Source organism: Zalophus californianus, chromosome 11, assembly GCF_009762305.2.
Source record: "Zalophus californianus isolate mZalCal1 chromosome 11, mZalCal1.pri.v2, whole genome shotgun sequence".
NCBI classification, from domain to species: Eukaryota; Metazoa; Chordata; class Mammalia; order Carnivora; family Otariidae; genus Zalophus; species Zalophus californianus.
The window spans coordinates 3,509,732-3,531,252 of record NC_045605.1 but is presented as its reverse complement, the minus strand read 5'-3'; the positions used below and the strand labels follow the sequence as shown (position 1 = coordinate 3,531,252).

Genomic DNA, 21,521 nt, shown 5'->3' with positions numbered 1-21,521 from the left:
CAAATCCATACATTCAATGGGTATCAGCATAGTGCTTTTATGTGCCAGGCATTGTGCCATAAGCCAAGCACTATGGATTTGTTCACAAATAAAATGGCATCTCAGGACTCAGGACGTCACATGCCAGAGGGAGAATGATTATATAACATAACAAACAAGGTAAGCTCAGGATGCCATGGGATCACAGCAGAGTGGAGCCTAACGCAGCCTAAGGTAGCCGGAAAGGACTGACCGATATCTGAGAGCCATCAGCTCACACGTGTAGCTACGGTCCTTTCTGTGGAATTGAGCTTAATATATGCAATCAGACTTGTAAGTTTCATATTTCAATTGGTAATGAAACATGCTCATAGTGACCAATTGTTCCCCTGACTCTTTCAAATGTACTATGGTAGGTAAATATAATGACTTAATTTAATACCTTTAATTAATTGAAGCTGACATTTTCATTTAAAAATAATCAAAGGGTATAAGCAAAGAGATCAAACACAGCAACTGCTAAGTGGACATGATATTCTGACAACCAGGCCTGTATTGGCTAAAATGTCTACTGATTTCCCTGGATTGTCTGCCCAATTGGACAGAGCAAGGCAAACTCAATACTTAGTGAAAGACCACTACATTATCTTCTATTTAGATATTATTAACCAGAGAAGCATAAATGTATATTTTTTGTAAACATGTAGAAAACTCAGGAAAATAAATTAAAAATAATAATTCTGTACACTAACACCAAAGAAAAATAATCACTAACTACATTTCAGCAGTGTCTCCTTCAAAGTCTTCTATATGTGTGGTTCTCATGAAATTGTAATCACAGACAGCGTATGTTTTTCCCAGTCACCATTCTATGGTACATATGGCCACATACTGAAAGGCTCTAAATCATGTCGTTCTGTAGTTATACCCTCTTCTGCCTCATAGACAGCACACTGGTTTCAGCCCAATGACTTAACAGCACCAGACTCTTACTAACACTAAGTGAAAAATTTCCCTTTGAAATAAAACAAAACATAAAGTGTAAGGGAGGTGAAGACATTGCTGTTTTGAAAATTAAAAAAAAAATAGCAACAGTTGCCTCTGAATAAAATATTCACACGGGTTTCTAATCTGTGATTTTATCACTTCTGTAAAATGAAGCTTATTTCCACAGTCACTTATATTTTCATGACATATAATCATTATCAGATTTTGTGAAAATAACAAGCATCAAATGCTAAGGGCGTGTGTTTATTATATATGCATACAGCAGATTCTAATGTATATGCTGTATGTATATATAACAAGACAGAAAGTCATTTACAAAGCTGTTCTGAAATACTATATATACATATATACACACATATATACACACACACACTATTCTGAAATATGTATACACACACATTGTATTCTTATTTTTACAATATTTTACTTTCAAAAAAGAAATAAATTCATAAGTAGTATTGGGCAAAAATATGTACCTGAAAGTTTATTATTCATTACTTTGAAGGCAATGGAAAAAAAAATTACCTTACAAAGTATACATGCTATTGTCTCACTATATTTTTTCCTTTGTTAAGCTCTGTGTGTATATCTGTATGCATATATGTTGTCCATATATACATATGTAGTGGCACTTGCACTAATTATTATTCTAGTCTTAAAATTGTTCAACTCACTTTAATTTTTTAGTTTTTATTTTTAATTTTTTAGGTTTATTTATTTTGGTGGTGGGGGGGAGTAGGGGAAGGGGCAGAGAGAGAGAGGGAGAGGGAGAATCTCAATCAGATTCCATGCTGAGCACAGAGCCAGGTCAGGACTCGATCCCACACCCCCAAAATCATGACCTGAGTCGAAACCAAGAGTTGGATGCTTAACTAACTGAGCCACCTAGGCACCTCTCAACTCACTTTTTAAAAACCAGTTCTTACTACTCTGCATTATGTGACTGAGGGCAAGTCTCAATTTTAGTAGAAATGGTAATTTGAGCCAACTGAATTAAATAAACCTCTACCAAGAGCAGTAACAAAAGAAGAGCGATAACAAGGGGGGATAGTCTGAAATTTAATCCGGAATGGGATATGCATTGTTCCATCCGCAGCTACACTGATCTTTAAGAAGATTTAATTGCCTTTATACATACCATAAATGATGTTTATTTGTTCATTTTTTTCTTCCCAGAAACACCAGCTCTTTTCCAACTGCCTATTATCATAAAAGACTTGGTTTGCAGTCTGAAAATACATGGTTGAGATGATAAGCTGAGTATTTTTTGCTGGAAGTAACAGTTCTCGATGGAAAATAGTGAGCAGAATTACATACAATAATGGGTTCTACGAACAGCAACTCAAGTAGCAATACAGCATTTCCTGTCTAGGAAATGGTTTCTTAGTGTGTTGGGTGTGGGAAAGGAACTGCGTTTCTCTATATACATGAATGATTAACAGTGCAGCTAGAATTCTTCCTAAGACATAAATACAATGATGTCATAAACTGCTTAAAGTGGTTCTTGCTGTCTTCTGGCCCGGAATAAAAACCACAGTACTCATCCGCATTCACCAGGCAGTCTGCAAGGCTCCTCCCTGCTTCCGCAGAGCTATCTGAACTGCCCCCTCAATCTCCCGCTCTACAGGCCCCTTCACCCCCATCTTTGCCTCCAGTTTCCCACCTCATTACTACCCCTCAGAGATGTCCATACACCTTTACACGTCTTCCTATGATGCTCTTTTGTCCGCCTGGAATATTTTGGTCTCTCTTTACAGCATGGCAGGATCTCAAGTGGATTTCACATAATTTCCTGATCTTCCCACAACACCTTCTGTGCTTTGGGAGGATGAAAGGAAAGAGGCAGAGGAAGGGAAGGGGCTAGGGCAAAAACAGGGCAAAAACACCCCATCATTCCTTGACTAGAACTTCCAAATACCTGCACAGAGTCTGGAGGTACGCTCCTCCAGGACAAACATGGAACCTACCTTACCACGGCTATCAGCCAGGGCTGGTAGATCTGTGATCCTCCAAACAACTGATGAGCTTTAAAAATCCTTCAGCTAATTCTATCAATTCCTAAGTAAGTCATTATTACAGGTTGAGGACATCTTTTTTTACATCTGACTAGAATACTTTTTTTTCCTACTATGACCCTAGCTCTTGTGTAAGAAAAAATAACATAAAGAAAGAAAGGAAAAAAAAAAGCAGAGAAAGTGTCTATGTACAAAGAGAATTCTTGAACTCAGAACTGTCGGCTCAAGTCACACAGAGGACTCTCATAACTGACATTCTGCCTTAAACAGTCTGCCTGGACTTCAAGTAATTCAACTATTTCTCAACTAAATATTACTAAAGTAATGCTTTAATGAGCATTTTCATGACTAGAGATTTTCCTATATTTGTGAATTCAAAATAGTCACAACTCCTATTTTTATTTATTTACTTATTATTTATTTATTTATTTAGGAGAGAGAGAGAGAGAGAGAGAGAGAGAGAACACAAGTGGGGAGGGGCAGAGGGAAAAGGAGAGAGAAAATCTTAAGTAGGCTCCAGCTCAGTACAGAGCCCAAACGTGGGGCTCAATCTCACGACCCTGAGAACATGACCTGAGCCAAAACCAAGAGTCAGAGGCTTAACCAACTAGGTCACCCACGTGCCCCAATTCACAATTTTTAAAGTTTTTTTTTTTGATAAATTATGACAAATTGATTTTCAAATTATACCAATTTTAAAGGCTCCAGACACATTGAATGATGTAAAACTCTCTTCATCTTTACCACCAAAATTAGCTAATTTATTATGCAAAACTGTACAGCTCACTTTAATTTGACTTTCTTTGATTAAATATATTTTATATTTTGTTTACTATATTTATTTATTCCAATGTGAATTATCTTATATCTTTCATCAATTCTTTTCAATCTGAAAGACATGCTTGCCTTTGTGTGTACATGCATGTATCATCCCTTATCCAATGTGACCATATGAGGTATTTTCATAATATTTGTGTGTGTTTGTGTTGTTTTTGTTTTAATGTGTGCTTGTTTTAATGTTTAAAAAAGTGCAAATGAACTGAAATGAAAATCTTCATGGACAATGTAGATAAACTTGATTAAATAAATTATTTTATGAGAATTTACATTCCAATGACTACACGTACCAGAAGGTACTAGTTCACGACCTGGCACCATCTTATAACTATCTTGTATCACAGCCTGCTCTTGATTTTACTCATTAATAAGGATAATCATAAAGAAAAGAGTCACACCGAATTTAAAAGTTTATAGCAAACTGCATTAAGATTCAAGATGGTCTTAATGTTTCCAAACAAGGTAAAATTTAAGAGTGTATCTGTAAAATCTTTCATTTAGAATTTTTATTTTTTTAAAATATTTATTTATTTATTTGAGAGAAAGATAGAGAGAGAGCATGAATGAGGAGAGGCAGAGGGAGAGAAACTCAAGTAGACCCCTCTCTGTGCGTGGAGACCAACTCGGAGCTCTATCTTAGGGCCCTGAGATCATGACCTGAGCCAAAACCAAGAACCAGATGCTTAACCAATTGAACCATCAAGGTGCCCCTTATTTAGGATTTTTAAAAATGCATTACGGAGAGGCTAATTTATAGCAATTCATATGAAAAAAAAGGAAAAAAGCAGAGTGTTAAGTCTTAACTGACCATGACCATGAACATGTTGTAACTAACTAAAACCCAAAGAATTTGGGGCTATACTTTATATGTAGAATGTCTAAATAACTGGAATTAATATTCTCTCTTAGCTCATGTCAGATCATGACCATGAATGCCAAAAATGTAGAGTTTAGTTCTGGACAGATCATAACAGGAGTGTGGAGTTAATTCAGGCCAATATATTTTAATGAAATTATGATAAATCCAGAGGCTATTCAGAATGCTAGAACTTAGATGTTAAAGGTCTAAGAAATAGGAAATGATATTTAGCTCGGGAAAATGTGAAGGGGACATGTGATGAGCTTTTTAAAAATGTGAAGGGTTTGAGTCACACAGAAAAGCTAGACTTGTGTTATGTTATTCAGTTCTGGCTAAGAATTAGTTGTTATAAATATTCAAACAAGAAATAAGTTCCTGAGATGCCTGGGTGGCTCAGTCGTGAAGCGTCTGCCTTCGGCTCAGGTCATGATCCCAGGGTCCTGGGATGGAGCCCCGCATCGGGCTCCCTGCTCCGCGGGGAGTCTGCTTCTCCCTCTCCCTCTGCCGCTTCCCCTGCTCGTGTTCTCACTCGCTCTGTCTCTCCAAAATGAATAAATAAAAAATCTTAAAAAAAAAAAAAAGAAAAGCTCCTCCTTCTCTCCTTTTGTTCCTCTCACAATCCATCAGCAAACAATTATTGAGTAGGGAACAGAAATGTTCCAGGCACTGTGACAGGCCCTCAGGAGCAGAGGTATCATAAGCCATCATCCTTGTTCTCAAGGAACCTGCAGTCTACTGGACCGACAGATCATCTACCCACCTACCCCTCTACCTAGCTACCTACCCACCTGGTATAAATCATTTTCCAAAGCATACACAAGATACAGAAAGTACGAAACAGGAAATGTGAATATTCAAGCAAAAGCTGACCAACTTCTGTATTGAATGGGACATCAACTAGATTTTTAAATTTATAGCCCCCGTGTCTTTATGCTCCTCTCCTAAAATGATGTGCATAGTCTTACAAGGTATATTTACCTAAAACATGCTTATACCATATTTAATATATGCCTATCATATATTATTTATATCATATATATGATTTCAGGAAAATCAAGGGTATAAAAACAAAGCAAAATGTTTAAATTGGGGAGTAATGTAACTGAACAGTAAAAATAGAATTGAGCTCCCTGGTTATCAGAGGAAAAAGACAAACATTTTGACCTACAAGTTTTCCAGTAAGAAAGGGAGAAGCATGAATGTTTCTCAGAAGAAAAAGAATCTCTTAATTTAAAGCTTTGGAGCAGAGAAGTGGTGAAATGCCTTTCAGTCTTGCCTGGGAAAGACTATGTACATGGTTGAAAAGTAGATAATTTAACCAAGGGTAGACTAATTTCCAAGAGGGAGGAATGCAGGGTTAGAGCAAGTAGCAAATTGTGAAATTCACTACTGAAGGTACAAGGGAGATCATCAAGGACTGGCAGGAGCAACATTATACACTTGACTCCAGCCTCCTGTTTTCTGGTTTCATGAACTTGAAGAAGTGCAAACAAGCAGTCAGTGTCTGAACAGATGGCATTCTCCTGAGTGTGCTTACTAGTTCACCTGGCTTCCCAAATGGGTTTTCTTCTACTTTGAAAGTGGATTGTATCAGCATTTTCTAGTTATTTTGTCAGCAGACACCACATGGTATAAGCACCTAGAAGTTCCCTTCTACCAGATATGCATTTAACAAAGTGCCATCTGGACAGCACAATGTATGTTAATTTGCACTAACAGTCCCACTTTCCTCCTTATAGGACTTATTTTCTCCCTTACTTAGCTCATCCCATACTTCAATCTAATGGAAACAAGTAGAAAAAAAAAAACATGCTTATGATAAGGAAAATATATAACAATTATTTTGGATCTACTACCTCATTGCCTTCAAATCCTCTCCTTGATTTTCTCTAAAATAACATATAAAATAGTCTTAGCTATCCTAAGGATGCCCCAAAGATGAGCATAGGGAAAATTCATCACATGCTGCTCATTCATTTATTCAAAGACATTTATTGACTTACTTTGTGTCAGCATTGGGCAAGGTTATGAAGATGTATCATTTAAGGCAGATGAAGCCCTTGGTTTTGAGAGTTGATCTTCAAGCAGAGAATATAGATGATAAATAAGTAAGCAAGTGGAAATAATAATAATACACTGTGATAAAAGCAAAGATGATCATAGGGGTTGGTAATGCAACACAGACTAGCTAGAATTTGGGAGGGAAAGGGTTTATGCCAGAGAGGTTGGTCAGGAAGGCTTCTCCGATGTGATTTTGATTTGAGTCCTGAAGGTTCAGAAAAAGCCAGTGAAGCAAATAACTGGATTGGGAGATTCCAAAAAAAAAAAAAAAAAAAAAGGGGTGGGAGACAGAAGTACAAGACATAGAGAAAAGAAAGGGTTAAAGCATGTTAGAGAACCAGAAAGAAGACCCAGGGGACTCCTGCAGAGTGGAAGACAAAGAGGTGGGCAAGAGGCCGATCATGCAGGAGCACGCTAGACTCAGAATTTTATTCTACAAGAACAAAAACCTTTGGGAGGCTTCAGGTAAGGTAGAGACGGTCTCTGATTTTATGTTCAGAGTAGCTGCACTGGACCAGTATGTCAAGCGGACGGAGAGAAGTAGAGTCGAAGCAGGGGGGTAATTCTGAAATCACGAGAGAAGGACCATTGACTAGAGTAAAATGCTGGGACAGAAACAGAGGAGGGTGAAAATATTTGTAACGTATGTCGATGTCCTTCGGTCGGATGGTGAGTGACACACAGGAAAAAAAAAGGTAGGAAATAAGAGAAGCAAGAAAGCAGGATGATAAAAATATCCAAACTAGTGGCGTGATCACAACGGACTGACAGGAAAGGTGAGGAACAACAAGCCTGAGAACTTGGGAAGAGGGAAAACGCAGACCTCCCGTCCAAGCTCAACTTCAGTCCAGGAAGAGCAGGGGATTTGCACAAATGCATTCACACAAAGCAGCTGTCAAAGAATAACGCACTCAAATATATAGTACTGAGGATAAATAAATAGAAGTTCCTAACAGACATAAGAAAATAAATCCCCAAAGAGTGTTATGAATATAATGTCTAAAATCATAAAGGAACTAGAAAAAATGTGGGATAATATATGTATCCTTTTAAGGCTAGGAATTCCTTTATAAGTGTAACCAAAACCCCAGAAGCTAGAAAGAAAATAACTAACAGATCTGACTCCATAAAAATTTAAAATATCTGTATGATAAAACACATCGCACAGGGAGCTAGAAGCCAAAGGCGCAGTGGAAAAAGAATCTGTAATGTGGACAACAAAGGGTTAACTTTTATAGTACATAAAGCACTCCTACAAATGAAGAAAATGTTGGCAAAGCAGGAGAACAGAAAAGGGGACACAGATCTTACAAATATAAGAAAATATTCTCAGCCTCATTATTAATAAGAGATATGCAAATGAAAGGAGCAATTAGATGTCATTTCCACCCATCAGGACAAGGGAAGATTCAAGAGACATAATGGCTTAGTGTTGGCAGGTCCTAGAGAAACTATTATTCTCACATTCTGGTGGTTGTAAATTTAAGTAACATTTTGTTTTTGAGGAGAAGAACTTGACAATATGTATTAAAAACAAAAACCCACATTATTTGATAGAGTAAATTTCATTACCAGGAATTAGTCCCACAATAATGTTCACACAGGTACATAAATAGTTCTTCTGCTGTTTTGTTTGTCATATCAAAAATGTGGAAACAACATAAATGTTAATCTAGAGGGTACTGCGTACGTTTATCATAGTAACTGCACGATGACATATTATGTAGCAGTAAAAGAAAATGAGGCAGTTCTTATATACTGATTTGTTACGGTATGTGAGATAAACCATTAATAAAATATAAGCATAGAGTGTTATCATTTTTATTAAATGCTTTTATTTTTAGCTATATATTAGCATTGTATGTTTTTAGTACTCTTTTGTCTCCCTACCTGGCTCTGCACTGTGATTCTCTCTTAAGGGGTAGGATTACAAAATACTTTGGCTTTTTAAGATTGCCGAATTATTTGAAATTTTTACAAGTACATGTTCATTCAAAAAAGACAAAAATAGGAAAAATGGGAAGAACACAAGGGCACAATATATTTGAAATTATTGATGAAAACCTGCTTATTTTAAAAGAAGCATATAAGCAACAAAAGTAAGCCAACACTACCTATGGCTGATTGTGTACTTTCTCCTGTATCTAGAGAAATACAGTCGTTTATTCAAGGGAAGTACTAAATCTCACATTTTCTTTTTTACCATTTATTTCTAAGATAACTTTTTATTTGTGATACAAATACTTTTATTAAGTCAAGGACAAGTGATGGCGTTATAAAGACAGAGCAATTTTGACTCGGGTGATGTTCTTTTAAGAACACAGTCAACACTGTGCTTCTTTGGAACCCAAAAACATGTCAGAGAAAACCTGAAAGAAAATGCCTCAGAGCTAAGCCTATCTTATAGTGAAGCACTTGGGAAAATATGTTTTGAACAGGGTGTTCTGAAATCAAATACTACTCCTATAAAAAGAAATAAAATACGTTGGTTGGCCAACTGATGAAGTAACCGACAGTGTTTGCATAATACTTAAAAGAGTCATTTAATCATTTTTACACCTGGTGGTATTCACGAGGCGGCTTCGGCAGTACAAAGTAATGGGGGTATCATCAATTAGAATGAGAACTCTCTCGTTTCTGTGCCACCCTGCAAACCGCACAGAAGAATCCAGGACGTCCAGTGTGAAATGCGATACGTATCTGCGGGGGTGAATCACAGTTGTTACAGTAAAGAAGTAGCTTTGAGAAAAACATTTCTCTGTTTAAATGAAGAGCTGCCTAGCTGCTCTCACACTGAGCGAGACGGAACTCCGTGGACACTGTGCCTTGTGAGCTGCTACAGTGTGGATGGCACGTAAAACAGGCTTGGTATCTGGTGGCCTGGATGCTGTGCGGTTAGGCAAACCTTCTGTTTCTCCACATCTACAGTGAGGATAATAATCATAATAGCACCTGCTGCTTAGAGATGTGTTAGACTTGAGGTAACCCCTAGGAGACCCCGGCACATAGTCAGCCCCCTCCTGGAGTCGATACTGTCAGCAAAGGAGGAATGAGCATCAAGGACCAGAAGTCGTCAGCAAAGCCAACTATTAAGAGACAATGAGGACTGAGGAAAAACAATTGGACTTGCAAATTTGTAAGTCACTGATCACCTTCAAGAACACAGTGTTCCAGGAGCAGTGAGAGGGAGGGGGAAGATAAATCGTGATAAAAATAGAAGGAGCTGGTGTGGGATGCATGGAACCTCGGATCAGAAGAGAAGGAATAAAAATAATAGGAGGGCAGTTTGAGAGGCAGAGGACCAAGCCAAGCATTTTTCCAGCCAGGACACACTGATTATTTTCTACGTCAAGAGAGGAGCTAATGGAGATGGATTTTATGGAAAGATTTCTGGTTAGTTTCAAGGATAAAATCCAACTGGCTTCTAAAATGATGAAAGTAAGGAATGAAGTACTGTTTGTTTATTTCGAATTTATGTATGGCTCTTTTAAGGCTGTGGTCCTGGGCCTTTTTTTGTGACTGGGATTCACTGTGAAGTTGTCCAAAAGTTCAGACTGTCTCTTTGTAAACGCACACACACGCACACACGCACACGCACACACACGCACACACGCATACACACAGTTTAAGAACAGAAAATTTTGCATTTAATTAAGAGAATTTATCAACCTCTTTAATCCATCCATGAATAAATCCTCTCTCTGAATCATCCACAGATCCCAGATAAAGTTATCCTCTCTTAGGACTTGGAAATACTTTCGCAAAATAGGAATTTAGATTTGTGTATATAAATTAAAACTGGCAATTCAATGAAAGGTCAAAAATATTCCTATTAAGTATCTACAAAATATAGGTGTTCGACACATAAATTGCTTTCTCAAAATATAAACAGAAAATATATCTCTTCCAAAGTTAAGATCAGCTCAGAAATAAATGTTCCATATGACACAGAAAATGTTAACACAACTAAATTTAATTGCATCCTAACTGCATTCTGTATATTTCCCAAACACTTTTCTAATATTCATAAAATTCATGTGCGGCACATGTTTCCCCACATTATCAGATTTAGAAACTGAGGCTCGGAAGTAAGTAACTTACCCACTATCAGGTTGCAAATTCAAGTGCATCTGGTTCAAAAGTCCAAAGAAGACTCTCTCCCCACCTCTAAGTAAAACATAAGAATATTCTAGGCTACTATATACAAAAGAGTATTATTAATATAATCTACATGAGGTTAATAAAGGCTGCTTTTAAAAAAAAATCTGCTCAAGATGCAAAAGAACACACTAAAGAGAAGAAAAGCCTGATGTTAAAGATCAATTATCCTTGCAATTCAATTATTTAAATTCTGCAGGCTTTGACAAGGTTTTTCACTATTTACTTGAAATGCTCCTCACCTCTTGACTCCTGTGAAATTCTCTTGTCTCGTTTTCCTCTGAACTTCCTGACCGCTTGTCCTTCAGTCTCCTATCTCTCCCTGCCCCTCTAAGTAAAGGTATTTTGTAAGATTTTGTCCTCAGCATCTCCTGCTTTTGCTCTCTTGGGTGGTCTCACCAACTCCATGGCTTCAGGCACCACCAAATGCCTGCAAATACACCTGCCCCACCGTATACAGCAGAGCTCCACTCGGGAGTCTCTTCAACCCTCAAAATCTGTACTTCCAACAACCTCACGTCCCCCATTCAGAGCTGCTTCCCCTCCTGGGGGGTCCCGTCCAGTAATGGAAACAGTAACAAGTCGTTTGCCCAGGCCAGAAATCAGAGAACTCATCTTGAATTCTTACCACACTTCCTTTCTCCTCACCCACAAAGACATCCAACCCGTCACTAAGTTCTTTCTTTTTTTTTTTTTTCAAAGATTTCATTTATTTATTTGTCAGAGAAAGAGAGAGAGAGAGAGCACACAAGCAGGGGGAGCAGCAGAGGGAGAGGGAGAAGCAGACTCCCCACTGAGCAGGGACCCCGATGTGGGACTCGATCCCCGGACCCTGGGATCATGACCCGAGCTGAAGGCAGACGCTTAACCCACTGAGCCACCCAGGCATCTCCAACGCATCACTGAATTCTGTCAACTGTTCTGTATTCTTGGATCCATGTGCTTTTCTCTCACCTCAGGGCTTCTACTTCTCTTCAAGCATGTATCATCCTAAACTGTATGACTTCAAGACTCCACAGACTTGCCTTTTTCTTCCGTGTTGTCCCCTTCCAATTCATTCTCCTTTCTGCAACCAGCCTATTCTTCGTAAAATATAAATCTGATTATGTCACTCTTGTGTTTTAAGTCATTGATGGGCCCCCTTTTTATTCAGCGGAGTCTCATTCCAGCAGCAACAAGACCTTCTGTGGATCCGCAGACCGTCCCTCCTGGCACACCTCTCTCTCCCCTTGCACCCAATACTACAGCCAGACCAAACTCTCTTCAAGGGTTCAAATACACCTGGCTCCTCCACACCTTAGGGCCACGTCATGTGCGGCTCCCCAGGCCAGGCACGCTCCCTTCCTTCCTGTTTTTCAAATGACTCATCTAGAGCCTTCACACCCAGATCTGCTGACACCTCATCTGGGATGCCAGGCCGTGCCTGGTGCCATTCCTGCGTTCATCTCTGTCCCACACTCTGTTTCTCTGTCTGGGCGCTTTGCCTCACTGCCACTGTACTGACCGACTCGTCTGTCTTCCCCACTGGGCCATCAGCTCCTTAACGGCAGCAACTATCCCTACAGGTTCTCGTACCCTTGTTTCTAGCACAGGGTCTTAAATGCAGTTGCCCTGGGTAAACACTTTAATGAATAAATTGTTACACTCATTACCTAATCTAGTGAATGGATGGAAATGACTTCAGACTTTGCTATATCACTCACTGTCATATGATAAATGAATAAGTTGCCCAGAAATGTCTTGCCCTATTTTCTTCAAAACACTGCAAGTAAATTAGAAAAAAAGATAAATGGCAATTCTTTTTTTCCTTCTTAAGTCCTCTCAATATAGATGTATTTTTCACACCCAATGGACCCCTCACAAAAGAACTTAGAATAGTAGTTAGAAGACCAGAGTTCAAACCCTGGCTTGCAGCTTATTAGCTACCTGGTCTCTGGCAAGTCAAGTGACTCCTTTGAGCTAAAGCTGGCTTAACTACTAAAATAATGATGGTCTTCTCAGAATGTCTCCTTCTCAGACTAGTTTGAGGTCAAATAAAATCATGTATATGAAAGCAGTTTAAAAAGTATGTGTCATCATAAAATGTAAGGTGTGTCGTATTTATTCTTCATTTTAAATTCCCGAACAATAATAAAATTCTGTAAATAAGATCTCTAAGTATTTCCTAATGCCACAAAGTAAAACTTTTCCTATTTGGGAAATAAACAACACTCGGAATAATCTGGTGGAAAAAAACAGTTTTAGGAATTTTTCTAATAGTTTTATGAAAGCTCAATCTTGTGAAAAATTTTAAAATACAGCAATGCAAATTATGCACCATCCTATCCCTTAAGAAAGGGACAAACTATAGGAATATGACTCTTTGTCAATAATCTCATGATAGAAAATTAAGGGGAAAAGAGAAAGATCATCAAAGAATTATTTCAAGTCAACAGAGAATTTTGCTATCAATTCAAAATAAAGAAACCTAATGACAGTCACGTAGGGTTACCTCATTCCTTTCTGTAAAAAATAATCCAAAGTCAAACAGTATTTAATTCTTACATTCTTCTACTAACAACTCTGCAGTTCAAACTATCAGAAATTTATTTCTAGCATGTTTAAAATTATTATATCAGCCCAATGCAAACTCTTAGAATGTCTTTTCAGGGCTTCATGCCCCCAAAATGGAATATTGTACAATTATTTAAACACTGTTGAATTAGAGTGAAGAGATAATATCACTTAACACCCTTAAATTCATTGAATTTTTATTAAGTACCTACTGTATAAGTGGAAACGCTTATAAGAGCTTACAGGATATAGTGTCCCATTTTCAATATATTTAGATTAACTAAATATGTATATTTTATAGATCAACCTACTTTTACAAGTAGCACTCATCCTGGATATTTAGAGTTGTCAAAGAAACTGGCCACAAACAGAACTATTATTTAACTCTAAAAAGAACAACTTTTTCACCCTGATGAGGGTATAATACCTATTCTCCTTGGGATTGTTAACAACTTTCCAATCCACCATTTTTTAAACCACCAAATAGATAGACTTTAGACAGAAAAAAGAGAGTTAAATTAACATATCATTAAAAAAAAAAAAGAAGTATTAACCAAATGGTCCTTCTGATCCAAGGTAAAAAGGTTGAAAATATGTCATAAGATTCTTTTATTATTTCACCAAAGTTATAATACAGTACTTGGTCTGTTTTGTTATGCATTTCCTATTGCCCATCTGAAATTTAAGAGTCATCTCAGAAACTGAATATTTGTGGATTACATTGCAAAGGTACTGTCTTACCGAAGGAAGGATTTCTAATGCAAATGGACTAAACTAGTAATTGTAATGGCACAAATATTTTTATCTTTGAAAACATTTGGTGATAGACTACTTTAGAATTTTGGTTATTACTCATGGTCAAATTTAACATACAGCATCTCCAAAACAAAATATCTCCATTCATTAACTACTGAAAATAAGAAAACAGCATGATTTCATATTGTCTCAAATGTTTTGCAAAGGGCATATACAATTTAAAGAGCATATGTGTTTGTAAGGATAGCTAATTTGGGTCAATTGTATGGCATTTTATTAACGAGCACTGCCATATTGAATTTATTTATAAAATATCCATTTTGCTATACCCCATACTTTGGATGAACCACAACAGAAGGAAGGTATACTTTTAATTACATTTTGAAATTTGGATACTTGGGCCATTTATCACCTATTTTTTGTTGAAATAGATCATAGTTTTATATTATCTGTATTTCTTATAATTTCAGTTTTATATTGAGCCAAGTGTGACTTTCCAATAATGTGAACAGTTTAAAAGGAAAGCAGTATTAATATTACACGAGTATTATTAAAGATAAAATAAAACATAAGCCGAAATTATTTTTCCTCCCTTAGGAAGTTGGGATTTATACCAAAAGTGGTAAATTTGAGTTAATCAGGTCTACACTTACATGTGTAAGTCTGCAAACTGTATACACAGAATGTTTAGATTGTCCAAAGTATTCTTAGAGTGCTAAATTAATTCTGAGGCAGAATAAGCAGCAGGAAATTATATCTGTCCAACAGATGACCAATACTCTTCATTCTTTAATCTGCTTTTCTGTCTTGTGAATGTACACGGTCTGTTTAATGGCCCTTATTCACAGACTGGATCCTGCAGTTTGACAAGGACCCACTGCAGGTAAATCACAATTAAAATAAACCTAGCCAGTCATAGATTATATCTTTATATTTAATATAATATGAAAAATTTTAAAATCCAGTCTGTATTACTCTGAGGAATAAGTTCCATGTTAATTTTCCAGAATACTATTTTTATCCTTTTTGTACCCAAAGGCAGAGAGCTTGACAGATGAGTTTGCCTCATACTTAGTACTTAAATTTCACCTTTAATTGTACTGGAAAATCACACATGTATACGCTCCCAGTCTATTCAACAAACACCAATCCCCTGACCCACGCTCTCTGACAATTGATTTTTCCCCCAAATTCTGTTTAGATTTGCCTTGAGGACATCTGGCACACTCATTTGTCAAAAAAAAAAAAAAAAGTCCTTTTCTTCTAGTGAAGAAAATGTTTCTTCCTCATTTACAATTTATGTTTTTATAAAAAATTTTTGAAACATACACAAAATCAATTACTTGTGGTTATGGAAAAATATGATATTGTGAACACTGTATGACATTTGGGTTCAAAATCAGTAGTCTCAAAGTTTACCTAGTTTCAACTTTCTCAATCGTAGCATGTTAAAGAATAACATACCTATATTTCATACCTTCTACGTTTTCATTCTGTGTGCAGCTTCATGTAAATTTCTCATGTGTACAGGTACTTTACCACTAACACTATATATAATATTTTCATCACATAAATAAAATAATCTCATTAACATTATCCTGAAGGAGATTAACAAATGATATGGAGGAAGAAAAGATCAGCGATCTATAGTTTCTGGAGCTGGAAGTCACAATATAAACTTTAGAATACTTAAGAACTTAATTTGTAAAAGCAAGACAACATAAAACTGATATATCTTCCACTTTTAAGAAAGTCAAAATTTAGTAATAAAGATTAATATTTAAATAGTAGTTTACTGTTGACAAAGTACAATCACATATATTTGGATCACGAGTTATTTTTAAACTTAGTAATGTTTTGCTAATATAATTTCAGGAGAGACATGAAAACACTATTTAAAAAATAAACATATTCAGGTACTAAGCAGAATACTTTATATCTAGAACTACTTGCAATGTTGACACCCCTTTCAAAACTTTAAACACAAAACTAACAGTTGATAAAATCTGCAAAAATAACTATCCACAAAGATAGCTCTAATTCATGTATGTTTCTGCTTAAGAGTCACTCCCGTCTGCTGTAATGTAGACTTTATCACTAAATATAACACATGAATTTTCCTAATTAAATAGTACTCATAGCAACTACAGAATTCCTGCAAAGTAATACAACTGTGGCAGTTTACAAAATGTCAAATGCTTGGACCTCCTTAGGAAACCAAGTTCTCAAACAACGTAGTACTTGGATGCCAAAAATTTAGGAAAAGTGATCATGTATCTGTTAGATGAGTTAATGGCAAATAAATATGAATTAAAATAATTAAATCAATGACGCAGATATCCTCCAAATATTTAAAAACTCTTTGTTTTCAATATCACTTACTTGTTCAGTGTACTTTCTTGTACTGACAGAACTTTTAAAATACAGTTCAAATTAAACATGTTATTACTCTTATGCAAAATTGTATATAGAAACTGTTCCTATGCCTCTTACATAATCTAGGGCCATTATCTTAAAGATTTTGAACAGTAGCAAATGAGCAGGTAAAGCTGAGGGGATACTTGAAACATGTATTTCAAGAGTGAAAGTGCTCTGTGAACGTTCTACTGACTGGTTACATTTTGGAGAATTTCAGATTAATCTGTCATTGATGATATTTTTACATTAAGTCATGTGGCATCTTGGTGAGGGAGTACGGTGCAACCGTCCCATTACAGCATTAGGGGAGGTCCCCGTCTGGTGTCACTGTGCGGGATGACAGAGCAAGCCGGCTTGGTTTGTGAATTCAGGTGGATTGAGCGCTAACAGGATTCGGCACCAAGGTAAGGATTCATGGAGTTCCAGCCACAGGATACATGCGTTACGTGACAGTAAGAGACACTTACAACCCAGAATACAAGAGCAGGGCAGCCCCAAGTGACATCACCAGATCATCTGCAGCGCCAACCAACCGACTAGAACACACATCCTCCACCCCAGGGCTCCTGGCTGCCTCACTCTTAGCAAGGCTTCCTTCGCCTTCCCCAGTGCGGGAGAGCATGTCTCTTCCTTAAAAGCAGGGCATAGCCTTCCTCAAGTGAAAAGCAAATACGAAGACACAAAGGAACAGAATAAAAAACTAGACAGAGTATAATTTCCACTAACTTGACATTCAAGGTAACAGGAATAGCACCGAAATGTTGCAGGAGAAATCAACTTGAATTATCCAGACAAGAAATGAAAATAAACAAATAAAGAAAGAAAGAAGGAAAGAAAGAGAGAAGGGAGAAAGAAAGACCAGCTGAATATCCCCGAGACTAAATCTTACTATTTTTTTTAACTCCGACTTGCTCTGGAACCAGTCAACTGTGGGAATCTTGCATTTCTTTCGAAAACCACTCTTAAAATAATATAATAAAGGGGAGGAAGGGGACTCTATTGCTTCAATTTAATTCTCTTCTAATTTATCCACAACTTGGGTTTTACTTACAAGCATTTGTCACAGCAAAACTGTTGGCTGTCTCAATGTTGTCCACATGAGGTACCAAATTAAAGGGAGCTTCCGACGCATTGGGGCTGGTGTTATGAAGAAAAATTGCTAATCGAAAAGCCGTGTACTCCTGATCTGTGTTTCGGATGAAGAGACCACCTATTAAAAACAGCAGGAAAAGCACATTCTCGGTGTTTCCTCTTGGAAATGCAATACCCACCCCCAAGCACTGTCAAATCCACTGCCATTCAGCAACACACACAATTAAGAAGCCCTCCCTGCCACATCTTGAGACTGCCCTTTGTCCCTAAGGTGCATGCTTAGTATTTCAGTCTTAAGGACAGCTCAGCGCTTTCCTGTCCCAATCTGTCATGATCACAATGACCTCTGAGACCACTGAGCGTGTTTTCCTTCCTCTCTCTCGCCCTCCCCATGATTCCCAGCACACTGCTACATCAGCCAAGCTCGGGGCATTTCTAAGAGGCATGCAGATGAACAGAAGAGAGGGTTTGCATTAAAATGCAGAAATAAAGGGATGTGGTGACACTAAGGGCCGAGGGGAATCGGAAAGGAGACGTGAACTTTGTTTTCCTGCAGCTCGTGGACTCAGCCTAATTAGCCCCGTTTTGTGCACAGTCCACGAGAAATGATGCAGTGTTGAGGCTGGGCTTAGCTGGAAGAAATTCAATAGCTGCGTCCCATAAAAAGACAGGAGAGAACAGCAAGGAAAGCCACGGATGGGTAGGGTCGCTGGCAGTGGAGTCCAGCGGGAGGAATACGGGCAAAAGACTCAAGAGGAAAACAAAACAAAAGGAGAGAAGGTTTCCGGGAAAGCGATCTAACTTTGGAATCCGTTAACCCGCAGAGAGAAACAGGGGGGTGCGGGTGGAAACGCTTTTTGCCCAGTGTCTTTCTGGAATGGCCAGAAAGCTGAGAAGTCCAGCATGGGAAGAAATGTGTTTAAAATACAGAATAATAATCTTTAAAAACCCCAACAAACTCGACATCCCTTCACGCTCTGGAGAGGGGACTGAGAAGAAATAGCACATTCAGTGTAATCAGACCCCACGGGGGTTGTTTTTTTTCCAACTTATTCCAACCCTACTTAAGCGACTTGAACCAAAGGTGGCAGTGGGAGCACGGACGAGGAGGAACGGGCGGGCAGGGTGTGCACATTCCTACTGAAGCAGCACCGAAATGCAGTTTTCTGCACGGGGGCGAGGGGAAGGGAGCCGCCGAAGGTCTCCCCGAATTGCTCACCCGCAACTCCTTTAACTCAGTTTCGGATACCTGCCACAGACACCCACACGCACACCCCACCGGGCAGAGCTTACCTATCTGCACGCTGCTCGGAAAGGCTCCCATGGCGAGTCCCCAGAACCCAGAAAACAACAAGACAATGTGTCTGCAAATAATCCTCATCTTCTTTTCTGCTCTCCCTGGCGCGCGCTCTCTCTCTCTCACTCTTCTAAAGGCTGTTCAGAGAGGCATTGACGACGACGGCGCTAAAATTAAAAACAACAACAACAAAAAAAAAAGGAAAGAAAAAAAAAAAAGGAAAGGAGAGAGGTGTGGGTGTTTGGTGATTATGACCGCCCCCCTTCAGCAATCCGCCGCGAGCTGCCAGATTTTTCCCGCAGTCTCCATGGCCCCGAGAGCGGTTTCCTGTCCGGCTGCAAATGTTGCACATGCAGAAGATGGTGGTGGCGCGTCTAGTGGCTGCTCGCGGGGACGAGACATGCGCCCTGTCCTCGCCTCCCTCGCCCGGCCCGCCGCTCGCCTTCGCGCACACCCCGACACTGCGCCGCGGCCGCCGCACGCGCACCGGGCCCGCACCCGCGCGCCCCTCCCCGAGCGCAGCGCTGCCTCCGCGCGCCCCTCGCCCCCCGCTCGGCCCGCCGCTCCCCGCCGGCGCTCCCCGCGCGCCCCGCTCTGCCCACGCTCCGCCGCCAGGCTGGAGCCGGGCTTTCCCTGCTCACCGCTCGCCCACTCCGTCCTCTCTTCTCCCCCGGCTCGTGGAGGGACCTACTCCGCGGATCGGCACCCCCGCGCCCCTCTCTCCGCTTCTCCGCTGCACTTGGCAGGAGATTGGCCCCGCGGACGGGGTGTGCAAGCCCGGATCGGGGGGCTCGGGGAGTTAGCGGCTCCCCAGGCCCCGGGCCCCCTGCCGCATTCTTGCCGGCTCGCGGGGAGGACCGGCCTCCTCCCTCCCCGACAGCCCTCGCCCTTCTCCCAGCCTCGCCCTCTTCTGCCACTGGGCTGCGCGCGGGGGACTCCGGTCCTCGCTGCAGCAAAGATTTCTCACCAGCAAACAGCCCGGGAATCTGGAGAGCCTGAGACAGGAATGGATGAGGTGAAGGGGCCCGGGGAGGGAGAGGAGGAGACAAGAAGGCAAAGGGCAGCCCGAGCAGGTTTAAGAGACTGGGATCAACGAGGAAAGAATTGGAGGAGGAAAGGCTTGGGAGGAGACGCAGGGCAGAAGTAACATCCTAGGGAAGACAGGGAGGACCGAAAAGTTCATTTAAATGCAAAGTTTAGGGTAATGAGCGGGATGGAGAAGAGCCTGAGAAATGAGAACTCAGGGGAGGCTCCAGTCCGTTGTTTGAAAGGCTTGAGGCAGGACTAGGGAGTGACAACTGCGTGGAGCGCAAAGCAGGAAGAGTGACTGAAGCCTCCTTTCTTTCCAGCAGCCCATTCTGGAAGGCACTTGTCCTCTGTGCTGTGGCCCACTTCCGGAGAATGCCCGACACGGTTCAGGGGCTGATGGAGAAGCCGGCAAGGACAGCGCCTGGGGCAGTGGGCGCAAGTGTCTGAGAGGAAAACGGGGTATTTTTCAGGCACACCTTTTCTTAGCTGGGGCTCTGGAATGTTCACCCGGCTCCATGTCACCCCCAGAAGACGTAAGCGCTGCACTGGTGGTGCCAATGGTTGTGTTGACTGATTCTCCTAGGGAGTTTCGGGGCTCTGGTGTCCCTTCCTCCCAGGGGCACGGTGAATTCATTTCACCGGGCTGTGTTGGGTGGAGTCGGTACCGCACCCCCGAGACTGACTGTGGTAGCCGTGAAGGACAGGTTTCTGATTCCCCTGTATGGCTTGAGGTCTACTGATCCACACAGTAGCTGCAATCCACTAATTAATGCAATCCACTCGTTAAACAGTGAGTGAAACCGTTTTAAATCTTTACAGTTCTTTGGGTGCTATTGGTTGGATTCTACCATTTTAAAGCCTGGAAAGTGGGGTCAGATGAGTTCATACTAAGCTTCTCGGCAATCATTACAGGGAAAGATTCTCCTTAAAGGTTAAGGAAACTGAAGCAGTGTTTCCCATTACATTTTACAAAAGAATACAAGTGCCTGTGTTTACCCAGTGTAACATTTGGGAAAAGAGCAGAATGGCATAGATTAAGTGGAATTCTTACAAGGGCCCCACCTGGTTAGACTTTTTTTTTCTTTAATATGCACTATCTTTACCCCTTCAAGCCTCCTTATACAACATATCACCAATTACCTGTATTTGTAATTTGTAAAGGACATTTCGTCATCCCTGCTAAAACTTCAGAGTGTTTTCTTTTTAAGTTCCGAGGTTTGCTTTTAATGTCGCATCTTTTTGTGGTTGCTGGTATTTACCCACTTTTCTGTTACATTGCGCCACAGTGTTATGACAAAAAACAACCTAATCATGAGTAATTGGATTACACAAATCATGCATTTGTCATTTTGGTGTCAAAGACTTCAGTCTTGCGAGTCAAGTGGGATTTGAAATGTTTTTCTTTTTGTCTTTTCTGTCAGTGTAAAAACCAAGGCTGGAAATAATATCATTCCATTTC

General features: G+C 39.8%; 1 protein-coding gene across 10 annotated transcripts in view; it reads right to left on the bottom strand.

The window, feature by feature from the left end:
- The window catches only part of GRIA4 (glutamate ionotropic receptor AMPA type subunit 4), a 372,192-nt gene extending 352,170 nt beyond the window's left edge, over positions 1-20,022 (bottom strand). For 6 of the 10 annotated variants that reach the window (XM_027578962.2, XM_027578960.2, XM_027578966.1 and 3 more), the window contains exons 1-3: positions 19,675-19,963; positions 19,030-19,200; positions 17,696-17,854 (exon numbers count right to left, since the gene is read on the bottom strand). In XM_027578962.2, the coding sequence (XP_027434763.1) occupies positions 17,696-17,854; positions 19,030-19,117 (247 nt within the window). In that variant the 5' untranslated portion in view covers positions 19,118-19,200; positions 19,675-19,963. Of the gene's footprint in view, positions 1-17,695; positions 17,855-19,029; positions 19,446-19,674; positions 19,964-20,000 lie in introns of those variants that run through there. The other 4 variants (XM_027578964.2, XM_027578963.2, XM_027578970.1 and 1 more) reach the window with 4 other exon arrangements.
- Positions 20,023-21,521: the final 1,499 nt, after the last annotated feature.